We start from the raw sequence: 15,475 nt of genomic DNA, 5'->3' as shown, positions 1-15,475 counted from the left end.
GGGGGTGCTGCAGGAGCTGCCCACCTGCTCTGGGGAGAGGGAGCAGGGATTCCTGGCAGCCTCCATGCAGTTAGAAGGTATGGTCTCGGGGAACATTCTCCCCACCTTCCCCCGACCCGACAGAGGCCTGACTAACCGCAGCAAACCCACTAAGTGCCCACCTCAAGCAAATGTGCTGGGCTCCTACCATGTACCCGCATTCCCTCCTACCACCGGGCTGCTTGTCAGGGCCCCTGCCCTGCTCACCTCCTACAGAGCAGCTACATCATATGGCTGCTAATTTGGGAGAACATTCAAAGACAGATGCTCCCGTCCTAATGCTAGGCATTCTGCACTGAGAAGAGACAATGGGGTATGCACCACAGTCCCGGGCCTACCTCTGGCTAGCCGTGCCACCTCAGCCAACCCACCAGCCTTTGAACAATTACCCGAACATGGGGTCATCTGTGAACAACAGGGACATGCAGGAGTCTGCTAGAAGAGGCTCATCAGAGAGATCCGTGTTCTGGGCTTTACCTAATAACCTGAATTTACTCACACCCCCTGACCCCATGGAGCTTCTGGTTTAACTCTTCCCTGCCTGAGCCTCTGGTCCTCTGCAGTCAGCAACACTGCAGAAAAACCAAGCATGGCTGACCACTAGTGGCTGAATAGGCCCTCCCCAAACCTCCCCGAACTCTCATCCCAGTATGGTACCAGGCCAGCCGCATGGACACCCCTGGGAAGCACTGCCCAAACACACCCAGAGCCCTCCTCCCTGCCACCCAGGAACATTCAACAGAAAGCTCCCCACTTCTGACAATTGTGGAGAGAAACCAGGTACAAATATCTGGAGTCTGGAGGCTCACAAGTGAAGAAGGGGTCCTCAAGGAGGGGATGACCAGTGGAGAAAGGCCTGATTCGAACTACTGTGCCCAGGGACACCTGGGTGTGATCCCAGAGTCCTGGGATCGAGTCCTGAGTGTGGCTCCTTGCTCGGTGGGGAGCCTGCTTCCCCCTCTGCCTGCTGCTCCCCCTGCTTGTGTGTTCTCTCTCTTTCTCTCTCTCTGACAAATAAATAAACAAACCTTAAAAAAAAAAAAAAAAAAAAAAAAAAAAGAACTACTGTGCCTGGCTCACAGGTGCTGCTAACCATACCTACCCAGGTTCCTTTCACCCACAAAGACATCCTGTTGGTGGTCATGCCACCAGCAAGGGGAAGGGCAGGGTATCAAGACTCAACAAAGTTTCCCAAGGACCTGTTTCCCTGGTCTGACCATCAGGGAACATGACTGCTGCCTCCTTCATGCTTTCGTAGACAACCCCAAGAGCACCAACCTTCTAGGGAGAAACGCGGCATGACAATTTTTAATTGAGGGCAGGGACTTCCTAGACATCACCGTTACCCTGGGGACTCACCTGATCTCGACAGAAGAAAGGACCAGGCTGAGAACTGCAGATATGACACAGAGAATCCTCTAGGTAGGGGTCAATCTGAACCTACACAATGCGAAAAGAGGAGAATGAGCACTCTTCTCACCAGGAGGCCAGATGGGCCAGGAGAGAGGGGACGTTACTGGGGTATACACGGGAATGCAGGAGGTCTCGTTTTTAAAGGGGAGAATTATGGGCAGAGCCCAGAGTCCATCGAGGACAGATGCGCACACACAAGGCCAGGTTGGCGGGCTCCAACATCCATCACCACGTCGGCACGGGTTTCTGGGCACATTAGTGCCAGCAATCCATCACCCGGCAAAAGATGTGTTCAGAGGATACACATCAGGTTGGAGAACGGGAAGCCAGGCTGCCCGAGCAACGCCCGTCAAACTGCCGGTGAGCGGAGACCCCTCCCATGCTGAAGCGGCTCAAAGTTCCCAGCTCCCCTCCCTCCTGAGCCTGCCACCGCCTGGCCATGCCCAACCCCAGCCTCACGGGGCTCCCTGCACACCCCCAGCTGGGACCGGCTCCAGGCCCAGGCTTGCCCTGGGTAGTGAAGACCCAGAGTAAGGGTACAGACTGGCGCATTCACCTTCTTGGTAAACTTGGTGGTTTTGATCTCCACAAAAGCAGCGCTGACTGCTTTCAGGTAACTGCGTTGGTTATTGAAAGTCACACGGCCAGACCCTAGGAACAAGAGAACAAATCTACCTTCTAGCCAAATTCTACCAAATGCTATTTGTCAACACTCAGGAAACCCTGGCTCTAGAGCAGGGCTGTCAGACAAACATATATAAGACACTTATGTAATTTTAAGTCTTCAAGCAGCCACACTGAAGTAAAAAGAAAGTGGTGGAATCAATTTTTATAATATAATTAATTACACCCAATATATCCCAAATATTATCATTTGAACACGTGGCACTAGGCATATTTCAAGCATTCAGCAACCCCGTTTATCAAATGGTGTAGTTCCGTGGACCACGGGGGCACAAATCACTCAGGAACCGGGAAGGATCTGCTGACGGAGATGGGGGCAGGCAGAGACTGGTGGGGTGCACACAGATGCACAGGCAGGGTCAACACTGGGATCCAAGACACAGAGAGAACACCCCTCCGAAGGGACAGCAGCAGGCAAACCCCTCCTGGCCTAGAGGCCCTCCAGAGATGCAGCAGGGAAGCCAGAAGAAGACTCCTCCTGCCCAATGCTGCCTCTGCCCTGCAGCCTCTCGTGCCCCTGTTCCACCTCTGCCCTGCAGCCTCTCTGGTCCCTGTTCCCAGCCTGCAGTGCAGCCCTACACGGAACTCCTTCCCGACCAGACTCAGGGTGGGCAGGCAGAGTAAGCACCTGGGGAGGCCGGTTCGCCCTGCCTTGATCACACAGGTCAGGCCCTGCTCCACCTCCAAACCCCACCACCAAGATTATTCTGCTATGGCTGAGGAATGAACCTCCTTTCTCAGGGGACTGACCAAACACCCAGCAGTGAGGGCCACAGACTTCCTTCAGTGAGGACAGCATAGGCCATGAATACACTCTGCTGCCTGAGTCACCCGGCCTTGTCCTTCAACCCGATCTGGTCTCTGACCCTAGAGACAAGGCCACTTTTCAAGAACTCTTAATTTGAAAAACAGTCACGTTCAGGGAGGTCCCGGCCTTTTGATGAATCGTTGTTGCTGATGCAAACTGGTTTGGCTATGAACTCAGCTTCCAAAGTTCTGGTCTCCCCGTCACCTCCTGTGGTCTCCTACCACTTTCTCCCCTTTCGTGGGCAGCGGTGGGACAGCGGAGGGTGCAAGGAGCGGTACCGACGGCTTATCTAGACAATGACGCTGTGCTGCTGGTGGATGTTGACCTGCAGACCCGGGCCAGGCCTCCCTCTCGGCTCCCGTGGGAAGAATTACGGTCTCGGTCTAGCAAGGTCCCAGGGGCCACCAAGCTGTCCCACACAAGTGGGACACTCACCAATGGGATACTTGTGCTTATCTGTGTCAATGCCAGCGTACACCACTCCACCAAACAGGTCGTTCAGGATGGCTGCCAGGGCCTCGGCGTTGAGCATCCCATGCAGAGCGCCGACAAACACCGTCCTGCTGGGGTCGAGTCTCTGAGATGGGCTCCGGACAAAGTTGCTGTCAGCCAAGACCCAGGGGATCACCTGTACCTGGAAACCACCCAGAGGTGTGTGAGCCCTGGCAGGGAGCCAGAGAGAGACAGGCTGTCGTGCCGCGAGGCACGTGCCCAGCAGCGGGGGCGCGGGTGTACTGCCCAGGCCCAGGTACACAGGCGCTCAGCAGCCACCTCACCCCAACCACAGCTGGGTGTCACGCAGTCTATTGTCCCAAGTGGGGAAAACAAGTGGAACAGCAGCCGCTCATCCTGGAGAGCAAGCACTAGGCTGTGGTTCCAGCAGAGGAGCACAGAGCCACCGAGAGCACAGAGCACGTCCTTGGCGCAGGAAGGACTCCGAGACTGAAGGAGACGAGCTGGAAGGACAGAGGGTGGGGACGCTCAAGGCCCCGCTAGGAGACGGCCACTGCCCAATGTGTGCGTGAGCAAGCGTGTGCCAGGGGGGCAGTGGGAGTGACTGGAGACAGGCAGGGTGGACAGCTCACAGGGCAGTGTCACGGCACAGCAGGAGCAGTGCCCTTTGCCCCATGAGTCCCCTGAGCCTAGAACAAAATCTGGCACGGCAGGCAGAGTACCCGATGAGGAAGTGCGCCGACAGAAAACTGGTGTTTTTGGAAAGTTGGTTCATGAAGATCCAACAATGACAACACCAGAAAGTCTCAAAACGGGAAGAGATCGGAGACAGAAGCTACAGCTGAGAGGACCTAGAGGTCCAGGGGACACTGGGCATAGAACAGGCCAAGACCAAGAGGATTCTCTGACAGAGGAGGCCGCACAAGTCAGACCATCTGCCTGGTGGGAGACTGAAGAGTTGGGGCTGAGGGGGTCCAGGCCGAGAAGACCCTGGGATGAGCACCTGACGCCAGTTACCAGGGAAAGCTCATTTCAGGGGAAGATGAAAAAGGCCACGTTGCTTTTCCCACCCTCATGGGGAGAAGTATCACGTCCTGGCCAACATCCCAGGGGCCAGCAAGCTTCCCGAGCATTGTCTTACACTGGGTGCAAGAATCTAGGATTACAGGACATCCCCAAGAAGGGCCATGAGAAGGGAGGACATGAGGCTGGAGAAGGGGGTGGAGCAGAGCCACAGGAGGGACGGACTGAAGTGACAAGGAAAGAAGAGAAGAGAGTCCAGTACCGATGCCCTGGTGGTGGGGAGGGGACACAGGAGAGGAGAGTCTGAGAGGAAGAAGAACCAGGACAGCCTCGAGTCAGCACATCATAGACCGATTGCAAGGTGAAGACGTGGGGACAGGAGATAGGGGCCAGCAGGGGCACTGAGCCAGGCCAGGGGCCTGTAGGATGGCCATGGCAGCCCCTCACCATGAAAGCAGGGGACAGGGATGATGGAGCGGGTTAACCAAGTCCTGGAGTGTAACAAGGTTGGGGAGCTGCACAAGCCCCACACAGCAAGAAAGGGCAGCCCCCAAGACCAGCTTACTGTGCCACTAAGAGTGTGAATTCACATGAGGAAACAGCTATAAAGAGCCAGGCTTGTTACTTGGATTATTTTATTTTAAATCCAATGTGACCAGCTCAATAGTGCTTTTCCCCCTTCACCCTACAGATTTTAACTGACTTTATTTCCTAGAGCAGTTTCCAGTCCACAGAGAAATGAGCTGGGAGCAGAGCTCCCACGTTGTCCCTGCTCCGATGCGTGCACAGCTCCCCCGGTTGGAACAGCCTGCCCCACGATCAGGGAACCTGCGCCAATACAGCATCACCCCTGAAGTCCATGCTTTACCTTAGGGCTTACTCTCGGTGCCTGCTGCACATCCTGGGAATTCTGACAAGCATGTGATGATAGGAGCCCCCCACTGGGGTGCCAGCCGGAGTGGTCCCGGGGAGCTACAAACCCCCAGTGCTCCACCTACACCTCCCTCCCTCCCTCCTCTAGCAACCCTGGCAACTGCTCGTTTTTTTACTACAATAACCATTGCATGTCCCATTTTATAAATGGGGAAATGAAGGTTCAGATATATTAAATATCTAGTCCAGTATCGCAGAAGTGATGTTCTCTGGAACCAGATTTTTAAAACGACAACATTGATCTGAACACAAAACTTCTTTTGACCACTGGCCAAGAGGTTCTCCGTGGATGATGTGGGCTAAGGAGAAGTTCACCCACCACGGGCTGGGAGGTCAGGAGGCACAGCCTGAGGGCAGGACTAGGGAGAAAGAGCTATAGATCAGCAGTTAATTCCAAGTACAGAAAGCTGCTGTTTTCTATTTCATTTCTAAGACCAGATGTTTGGGACAGAGCTGTTGGCTGGGAAAAGGGCTGGGACGGAGTCTGATCTCCACAGGCAGGAGCACACATATGCCAGCCAACAAGGTCCGGAGGTTGGTTGCTTTTCTACTGTAACAGAGCATCTTGCTGTCCTTACTGTAGCACGGGAGGAAAGCTCTCCCACAGTTCGTGGGGCCGCCTGCCCCATGAAACGCACTGCCTCGCGCGCCACGCACCCAGCCCAGAGAGGACGCCGTGCCCACTCACCTCCTTGCAGCGCATCCTTCGGCTGGACATCTTAAAATAATATTCACTCAGACCATCTGGGCTCAGCGGGTCATGGGAGCACGCCTGAAGCAAGGCCCGGACAGACTTCTCTAGTTCGAAGACCAGATACACATACCCTATTTCCAACGAAAGGAGGAACAGCATTAACATCCCTGGGGTTTCTTCCAAGAGAAATGGCCTCGTGTGTAAGATACATGTCCGTCCTACTCCCGGAATGTCTTTCTGAACAGAAGCACTTGCCAGGTCGGGTGGCGGGGCCGAGGGAGGGAGAAGCATACTGTCTCCCACCCAAGGGAGGGAAAGGACAAGGTGGGACACAGGATCTCATCATAACCATATGGATCTTCATCCCTGAGCACACAACACGTTCCAGTCAGCAAAGCCAGGCTGCCCTGGGGCAGGGAGGGTGACAGGTCTGTGGCCAGTCTGCCGGGGCCAGGGCGTATTGCTTTAAAAGCCTAGTTAGAGCACTGGTTCGGTTCATTGGAACACTTTCGGTGGAGACGGGGCAGAGTGAAAATAGCACCTTTCTACAGGGAGGGGATCTCGTTTCAGACCAGTAAGGAATCAGATGCTTGGTCCTCATTCCTGCCAACTCCAAAGGGATCTCAGAATTAGGTCAGGCAACAATGTAACTGGGCAAGAAAGGCAGGCAAAGGAAAGCTTTTCGAATGCCTCAGTTAGAGAGGAAAGTAGCTGCCGGGGTTCAGGTTTGGAGGGAAGCGCACAAGGAAGTTGCCCACAACAAGACTCACAAGCAGCCCCGACTGCAGTGTAAGGAAGTGTGGACAGACGGGACGTGAGCTCAAGGAAGCAGAAGGCGTGTGCTGAGTTGGAGAGGAGTGCCAACAGCTGAAAGTTCTGTGCCCTGGAGTGCCCAAACCATATTACCAGCATGCAGCTGGGCCAGCCCAGCATCCCTCAGTGCAATTGCATACTAGGGAGGGGAAAAAAAAAGCTCCTACCATGTCTGTATTACCTTTAGGCATATTACCTTTGGGAGGACACCGGGGGTGCTTGCCATCCTTACCAGGCCACTCCACACTCAGAGAGCCAAAAACACGGAAGGTGTTAACCAATCCAGCTGCAAGAAGATGGAAAAGAATGGCAGAAACTGATAACCCCCCACCCCGGGACAGTGCAGCACAGGACCACCAGTGCTCTTCTCCCAGACTTGTCTCCCTTACAAACAACTCAGAATTGACCCTGGGTCTCCGGTGACAAGTGTAAGCACCAGACACAGAAGCAATACATGGTCCATAAAATGCACCCCTGCCCTCACTTATTCCTAATACCCTGAGCTCGGGCCCTGCTTCAGCCCTGGCCTCAAGTCCAAATTTAAGGTTCTTGAGACAAGGCCCACCTTCAGTGCTCAAAGCAGCGGGTTTCAGAGGCAGCTCACCTTCCGTAATATCCCAAGGAACACCTCCTAGGAACACCTTGCAAGAGTAGATGGGGTTCTTGTAGTTCCGGGGAGGAAGCTGGCCACTCCAGGTACAGGTGGCTTCATTCACAGCTTTGGTAGACAACAAAGAGAGAAATGGGTCAGAGGATCAACACAGTCACTGTTCTTTTCTGGGATGAACTTATCCAGGAAGAACAAGACAGGCCACAGTCCCAGCCTGGCTGCCTGGGAGGACATCCATGAGTATTCTGAAAGACAAGAAACCTCACAACTCATCAAACCAGTCAGCCTGGTAGGACAACTCTAAATCACTAATTCTGTTGCCACTAGAACACAGAGGAAGAGCAAAGCAGATGTGTAGGGTGAAATGATCACAACCCAAGCGATTTTCAAACATGTGACTGATAAGCTAACCACAAAGCTGTTTTATCTAGTCATGGCTTACAATACTAATTTCTACTTACTCTAACATCAACAAAGCAATTCTGTTTACAATGTCCTATATGCTTACTGATCCAAACTGGCCTTCTCCCCGGATGTTCGAATGAAGAACATACACTACTGTTTCCCAGTCTTCACTCTGAACTCAGTCACAGAAGTCAGGACACAGCCAATAAAAACTGGCAGGAGCAGCCCAACGAGATGAGAATGTCTCCATTGTTCCCCTCCTCAGAACCATGTCCTATCACTGCCAGAGCGAGCTTCACGGCACCTGAACAGACACTAGGCCATCCTTGATGCCAATGCTGTGAGATAATAGATTCCCCCCCCCCAAACACCCCGCTTCCTATTTATACCAAATGCAAGTCTTTCTAAACCCACTGTGACATTTCCCTGACTCAAACAGCTCGTTAAGGAACCCCTCTCGCTGTACAGAGTAGAAACCATCTTCTGGTTGGCCTGTTCTGGAAACTTCTAGAGGCCTCTCTGTTCTTGGCGACCAGCTTGGCCTTTAGCCCATCTCAGTCTGTTCCTTTCCAGATCAGTGGGGACTGACCCATTTTAGTCCTTCAGCCCTAGGGCAGCCAGCCAATGAAGCCAACCATCACGTCCATCCAGGACAACGACATGGAAGCTCATTCCTTAAAAGGCACAGGCCCGATGTGATGCTATGCCAAGAACTTGGGTACCATCAGCAATATTTCGCAAACAAAAACATAAATCAATATAATGGCCTCATCCAAAAGCAAGGTAATGTCATTTCATAGGCAAACAATGGCACTAGTACAAACATGGGTTGCCAAAACCACTAAGCGAACAAGGTGGCAGAAACAGCAGGGGAGAATGAGATCAGGTCCAGCTCTGTGATGGGAAAGATGGACAAACTGAAGCCTACAGAGACAAATGGATGGAGACACTGAATATTCACTCAGTCTTCAACTCCAGAACCTTAGGAGAGCGATCAGTGTATCTCCCTAGAGCTTTGACAACTTACCAAGACTCCTTAACTTCCAAGTACTGGTAATAAGATGAGGAACAGATTCCATATGTGTTTAAGAAAATGTAATGATAAAACCTAAACATTCCTGAGAGACCAGGACATCCCTTACCTTAGAGGCTGACCCAAGGACCACCTACCCCACAGTACATCCCTGAAGAGACCAGTCAGAAAGCCTCAGGGAAGAAAGCTCCAGCATGGGTTGTGTCTGACCCATCTCTGAATTAGAAAGGGGAGAGGTAGACACAATCCTGGACATTGCTTCCAGGGTTTCTCCTGAACACAACCCACCCGTGAAAGAACCAAAGCAATGCCCGTACACAGCCAGTCTCCATGGGAGAGCACAACAGAGAGGTGGGTCCAACCCCATATGGGCACAGCCTCTTTCCTCTCTGCTCGGCCTTAGAGATGTTCTGGAATTTGTCCCACTAGCGCTTACTCCACGGAACGGACCAGAGACAGTTCAGCAGTGTGTGAACTAGGGTCACTTACTCGGTGTGCCCAGAACCAGGCCCCAGGCCCCAGGCATGGCCATGGCCACACTCACCTGCAGCTTGCCGGTGCAGCCTGGCCTCTCTCTCGATGCTGAAGGGGTCTTTGGGAGCTTCCAGGAGGTCCCAGGATGGCCACACAGAAGCCCCTGGCCATCTCTTGGATGCACTGGTTGGGGACGGGCTGACAGCAGCGAGAGCAGCTTGCTCTTGGTCCATCCGGGACGCAACCCCCATCTTTAAAGGATCTCTGGGACCACCGCCCGTCAGAGACAGGAAGGGCAGGGGAGGGGAAATACGAAGACTTGACTAGGGGAGGAAAGAGGAAGATGCGAGTTTTTAAAGGACAGTTTTGTTATAAAAGTAATAATCATAATCTACTTGGAAATTATACCATTTAGCTCTGGTATTTTCTCTTATGCATTGTCTTCCTATGCATGTTTTATTAGTTGTCCTTACACTAAAATTTAAACAAATCCTTTTTTCCACTTTTTTTTTTCATATTCCCAGGCAGTCTTCACAATCATTTTTAATTAATTTATGATAATCTACTTAGGGAACAAGCTACATTTCACTAACCTATTCCCCTACTGTTTAATATTTAGACGCATTCCAAGTTTTCAGGATTATAAATATAAATTTTAAGGTATAGCTTCTTGCTTTGTGTAGCTTTTTATTTTTTTTTTGGTCCAATTCCTAGAGATAAAATGACAAAATGCTTTCTAGGAAGTTCTGCTTTCTGTCAGAAATATATGAGATTGTGGATTCCACTATAAGCTTGTGTCAAGGTTCTATATTTTACTAACTTAAGTGGGTAAAAACGATACATTATCAAAAAACACACAAACTAATTGTTCAGAATGTTTCCTGGAAGTTCAAATACTGCCTCTATTTCCCTCTGCCGTGAGCTGTCTGCCCACAACCCTTCATCAAATAACCCTTGGGGTTGGGTATCTGAGAGAATTCTTTCAACAAAATCCCAAAATATCGAAGCCAGTTTTGTGGTAAATTTCCAAGGCTGAGCCCATCCGAATCAGCACAGGCAGAACCAGAAGCATCTAACCCCATTTTACAGGGGAGTCAACTACAGCCCAGACAATCAAAGGGACCTGCTGCTGGTCGCTGTTCTGGAAACACGGCCTAAACGGATAAAACCAACAGGCAGTAGAACACCAATGCCAGCTTTCGTATTCTAGGACAGGCTGACAGGAGACCAGGCAGGTGCTAAAAGGTCACAGGATGGATGGGAAACTAACTATGTCCAGCACTACCAGTCCTGGATACAGACAAGAGGGTAGGAAGAGCAGCCATCGCATGCTCTCAGCTGTGAGTTGGTGAGGGGGAGCGGCAGCAGAGAAAGTCGGGTGCAGAAGGCACCTGAAATTGTATTTGATTTGAGGATGATTTCTCCCTGCCATTCCCATGTATGTACTTGCCCCGCCCACATCTTTTGTCTAGTCTAATCCACCCGCCAATCCTCCTCAGCGCAGGTGCCGCTCCCATCACACACTGCTGTGCACAAGGGGCGTGTGGTCACGAGTTAACTCTGAGGCAACAGTTCACAGATTCGTCACGGCCTCACTCGGAGAGGTGACACAGGTCAGTAAGAACAGAGGAGCTCCAGTCAGTCTGATCTGGATTAAAATCCAGGCTCTGATAATTACTAATGTGTGATCTGTAAAATCTTCACTTAGAAATTTTGAAAGAATATATGTCAAGGTATGTAAACATACTGTTTCAAGGCTAAAGAAAACCACCAAGCAGGTCAAGAAAGAGAACAGTGCAGGACTCCCATATTAACTTTTGAAATTAACTATTTCTCAAAGTGCTTGAAGTAACTTGTAAGAGGAGAGTCTACTGCTTGGGTCCTGAAATGTACCGCTCAGTGAGCATACACGGCATCATCTCCTCCATGGAGGAGGAAGGTTCTCAGCACATTCCCCGTGGCCTCCTCGGATTCCGTCATTCCACCTCCCGCCGGCACTCTGGTGGACACGCTTCTCACAGCAGGCTCACTGGCCCTGCCCACCTCACTCCCTGACAAGCTACGTACAATCAAATCTGAGAGATGATCTGATCCAGAACTGAAGCCACTGGTGTCTGAGTCAGAGGGACTGCTAGAACGGGAGTCCAAGATGGGCCGGGTGTCCAGGCGGGATCCTCTAACTGACGGTGCTGGGAACTTGTCCACCAAGTCAGATCCAAGGGGGTCCAGAGGCAGGAAGCTCAAGGGGGGTTTCCCCAGGACGTTGCTGAGTGGGTTATGAAGCATGCTCAGTACTAGGAAGAAAAAAAAATAAAGACATCTCATGACCTCTTAGTTTTCTTCCCAAACAGCAGTCCTTCCCTTTCTCTGCACAGCCGCCTGAGAAGATACACAAAGGCACCACCGCAAAAGCATGGCAGAACCACGGGGAGAGTGCAATGAGCAGAATGACGTCCCAACACCAACCATGGCCCCATAAGAAGCAGCTCCAGGACGGCTTTCTGAAGACCAAAGTTCTTGCTGCAGCAGCAGCAGCAGACGTGCTCCCTGCCACCCAGACTTAAGGGTCAGTGCCAGTATTTGGGAAACTGTGCTGGCAGGAACCCTGGTCATAGCTGCTATTAACGCTGGATACACATGTCTTGCTGCCACAAGAGACACCTTCAGCACAGCTAGAAAGCCCAAACCACACTCCTTCCTCACTGCCTGCCAACGTGTTTATTCGAAGAATTCCCACCTTTCTAACAGTATCTAGCTACATTACAGAATTTCATGTCACACCCCATAAGTCTGGTTCAAAAGGAGCACACCATCTCTTCTGCAAACCTCCCTCGTGCAAAGTTCTTGCCTCTACAGACTCTCTCCTATTCACCCCTGAACTTCAGACACTGAGGACGGGAGCAAAAGGACAGTGAGTGTAAGCCAACTCTGGATTAAGACAAACCAGGCTGGAACCCTAGGTCCGACACTGCCTCTCGCGGCTGTGTGCTCAGTGAGGCTCGTGGAGTCGCCGTTTTCTCATAACATCTTGAGTGGAATATCAACTATTTCATAGCTTGTCAGGCGGGCTCGAGAATTGAGACAGCAGATGGACAGTGCTCAGCAGAACAGTGCCCAGCGCGCAGTAAATATTTAAATACCAAATGTCAAGAAAGAGTGAACCAAAGCAAGAAGAGAGGAGGGAGGTGAAGTGGAAGAAGGGGACGACGTCCTTCCACCCTCAGCCTTGAAGACATAAGGAATCCAAAGGAAAATGTGTCTTTTACCCACGAGGATAAAGAATAAAAGGGCTTTGCCATGGAGCATGGTGGTATGAAGCCGAGGAAGAAGCGTTCATCTGATACTGTTTCCATCTAAAGACAGAGGAAAGTGTCCACCTCCAAATGGCTGTGAGGTGAAGCCAAAGTCATGTGTGTCTGTGTCAGCGAGTGTGTGTGTGGACGTCTGTGTGTGGTGGTGGTGGTGGGGGGGAAGCGTGTGTGCACCACTGCATGTGTCTATGTGTGTGTGTGGGGTGGGTTGTGTGCACACACCTATCTGTGTGTGTGTCTGGGTGGATGCATGCTTCAGTGTGTGCACGCACATTTGTGTCTGTGTGCAGAGTCCCTGTGTGTGTTTATGTGCACCCGTGTCTGTATGTGTAAGTGCACATGTGTGTGTGTGGTGCAGAGGCTCAGTAAGTGGTGGCCGTGCCCAGCTTCCCAACCCAGGTCACCGAGTGACACACAGGTGGCCAGAGTTGAATGCCAGCTTCGGGCTGTGCTGCATCCCAGGCGACAGGCAGAAGCCTCTCCTGAGACAGAGGCCAAGCGAAAGCACACTTTCAAGGCCGCTCGCACACACGCCATTCACGACAGAACACGTGTGCCAGAGGAGACCAGCCCACTCTCCTGCAGCCTGAAGATGAAGATAAGGTGGGCGGATCTTCAACTTTCCAAGCACAGGGGATACCGTGGATGTGTGTGTGTGTGTGTGTGTGTGTGTGTGTGTTATGCTGGTAAATATATCCTAGATTCACCAGAAAACGGCCACCCCAGTCCCAAGCAGAGGTGCTACTCTCCATTCCTACCATGTGGAAGAGCGTTTCAGTCCCTCCACGTGGCAGCCACCACGGAATGCGCTCGGCCAACCTCATTCTAGCCGATCGGACACATGTGTGTGCGGGGGGTGGGGGGAGGGGGTGGGAACTGCACCAGCTACAGCAAGGAGTCTGTTAGTTTATCACTTTGTTTTTAAGAAAACATTCTTTTAACTAAGGCCTTTGTAATCCATTCCTAAGCACAGCCCATAGCTGTTTAACATGTGTCTCTCAATGCTGGATTCTGACATCCACCAGAAATAACCCTTATCAAACTTCTCAAACACTCCTGACAAGAACCTGCGTCCCCGCAGCACAAAATCCAAGCCCCTGAGCTCATGCCCTGAGAAGGCAGTGGGTTGCCGACTTACTGGAGCTCCTTCCTGGTGCTGCAAAGCCTGGCATAAAAGATCCATGAGAACAGCAGCTCGTCCGCACCAGCCTGAACCTGGACCCAGCGCCCCAGAGGCCACATATCCCCCCACATGCTACAGAAGTAAGCGTAGGCGCTGAGTAACAAGGGAGCAACCACATCATACACAGCTTCAAAAACCAAGTTCAGGTGCACAGACTTCATGGTGACGGTATGAGGGGAGCAGCAGAGGTGGCTGGCAGGATGGCCCCCTGCACCCGGGGGCCCAGCTGAGAGACTGTGTCTACGCTCGACGGGCCACTCTCTCCACACAGGACCCATGCAGGGCTGTGAAGGAGGAACTGGGACAAGAGCTCCAGGGGAGGCGAAAGACGGGTCACACGGTGCAGGTGAAGGACAGAAGCAGGTCAGCACAGAGGATGCAGACGCAAGCCAGCCATTTCAGTGTGCTGACAGCTGCAAGAGGAACGAAGGGGCAGACAGAAGAAACAGGAGGGGCTGGGATGGCGAACACTGGGCTTTGAGGATGGCAAGACGAAGGACAGTGACCAGCCGTGGGCTGACATGGAACGTGTGGAGCCTGAGAAGCTGGACAGCTCATCCAAAGGGATATTAAAGGGACCCATGGTAATAACGGGTCTGGGGTTAAAACAAACAAGCAAACGAACCCCGAAACCCTCAAAGAAGGAAAGAATGGGGAAACTGGAAAGAACAACAAAAGGAATGGCTGAAGTAAGTGGCCTATGAGGCCTGGAAGAATGCTCTCTCTCACTTGACAAAGCAGCACCAGGGAGGAAAAGCAAATGCACGAGTCAGAGGCAGCATTCCCCAGGGAAAGGCAAGACAGGACTGTGTGTCAATCCGAGAAAAAGGTACAGCACTGTAGGGAGCCCCCGGAGTTGTTGAGGGACACACAGCATAAAACAGCAGAAAAAAGCTCAAGAGAATGTAGCTGGCCCCAAGGGTTTGTGTCTGGGGATGTCAAGGACAATGAATACAGGCTACAGTAACTGTCTTCACCCAAGGTTTCTTAAAAACATGTTATTTGGAAGAGTCAAAAAGCAAAATGGGTGTCCCTGTGACCACTCTTCTCATTCACATCAGCTTCTGTTCACGACCGTGCTGTTTTTCTATTCTCCAGCCACAAATCCATCCACCTCAACTAACTCGCATTTTTTTTTTTTTTTTTTTACCATGCCCGCAAAGATATCTTGAGAGTCTGTCAAATTCCTGTGTCAAAGCTAAGAATTAGGTCTATGGCACTCCGCTCAATGTGATAATAAGCCTGTCTAAAAAGAAAATGGCATGACAACCCACGTTGGCCACTAATGAACTCACTTCCTTAAGTGCCCATGGTTCACAGTCAGTCATCTGTTCTACAATCTGAACCAGGTTCAACCAAGCTCCTACCATCCACTAACAGCAACTTCCACTTCCTACACACACAGCATGTGCCAGATGCTCTGTCAGAAGCACTTCAGGAAAGTAATCTTCACTAAATCCGAAGCAGTGATTACTAGTACCAAAGAGAACCCAAGGCTCAAAGGTCAAGTGTTGGGCAAAGTAACAGGTAGTGAGTGACAGGATGTGTCCCAGCTCCTTCTGATTCTGAGCTCTATCTTCTGTAATGCACCATTCACTA

The 15,475-nt window shown here is 51.6% G+C and overlaps 1 protein-coding gene across 14 annotated transcripts in view; it reads right to left on the bottom strand.

Annotated features, from left to right (window-relative positions):
- The window catches only part of CPEB1 (cytoplasmic polyadenylation element binding protein 1), a 104,086-nt gene that overhangs the window by 1,527 nt on the left and 87,084 nt on the right, over positions 1-15,475 (bottom strand). For 12 of the 14 annotated variants that reach the window (XM_059371507.1, XM_059371498.1, XM_059371492.1 and 9 more), the window contains 8 exons: positions 11,450-11,676; positions 9,453-9,705; positions 7,465-7,578; positions 7,042-7,146; positions 6,042-6,178; positions 3,380-3,578; positions 2,009-2,103; positions 1,399-1,479 (listed from right to left, as the gene is read on the bottom strand). In XM_059371507.1, the coding sequence (XP_059227490.1) occupies positions 1,399-1,479; positions 2,009-2,103; positions 3,380-3,578; positions 6,042-6,178; positions 7,042-7,146; positions 7,465-7,578; positions 9,453-9,705; positions 11,450-11,676 (1,211 nt within the window). The remainder of the gene's footprint in view (positions 1-1,398; positions 1,480-2,008; positions 2,104-3,379; positions 3,579-6,041; positions 6,179-7,041; positions 7,147-7,464; positions 7,579-9,452; positions 9,706-11,449; positions 11,677-15,475) is intronic. The other 2 variants (XM_059371495.1, XM_059371496.1) reach the window with 1 other exon arrangement.

The sequence above is a fragment of the Mustela nigripes genome, chromosome 13 (genome assembly GCF_022355385.1).
Source record: "Mustela nigripes isolate SB6536 chromosome 13, MUSNIG.SB6536, whole genome shotgun sequence".
Taxonomy (NCBI): domain Eukaryota; kingdom Metazoa; phylum Chordata; class Mammalia; order Carnivora; family Mustelidae; genus Mustela; species Mustela nigripes.
Note: the sequence above shows the minus strand (reverse complement) of the source record. Positions and strands in the feature narration are given on the sequence as shown.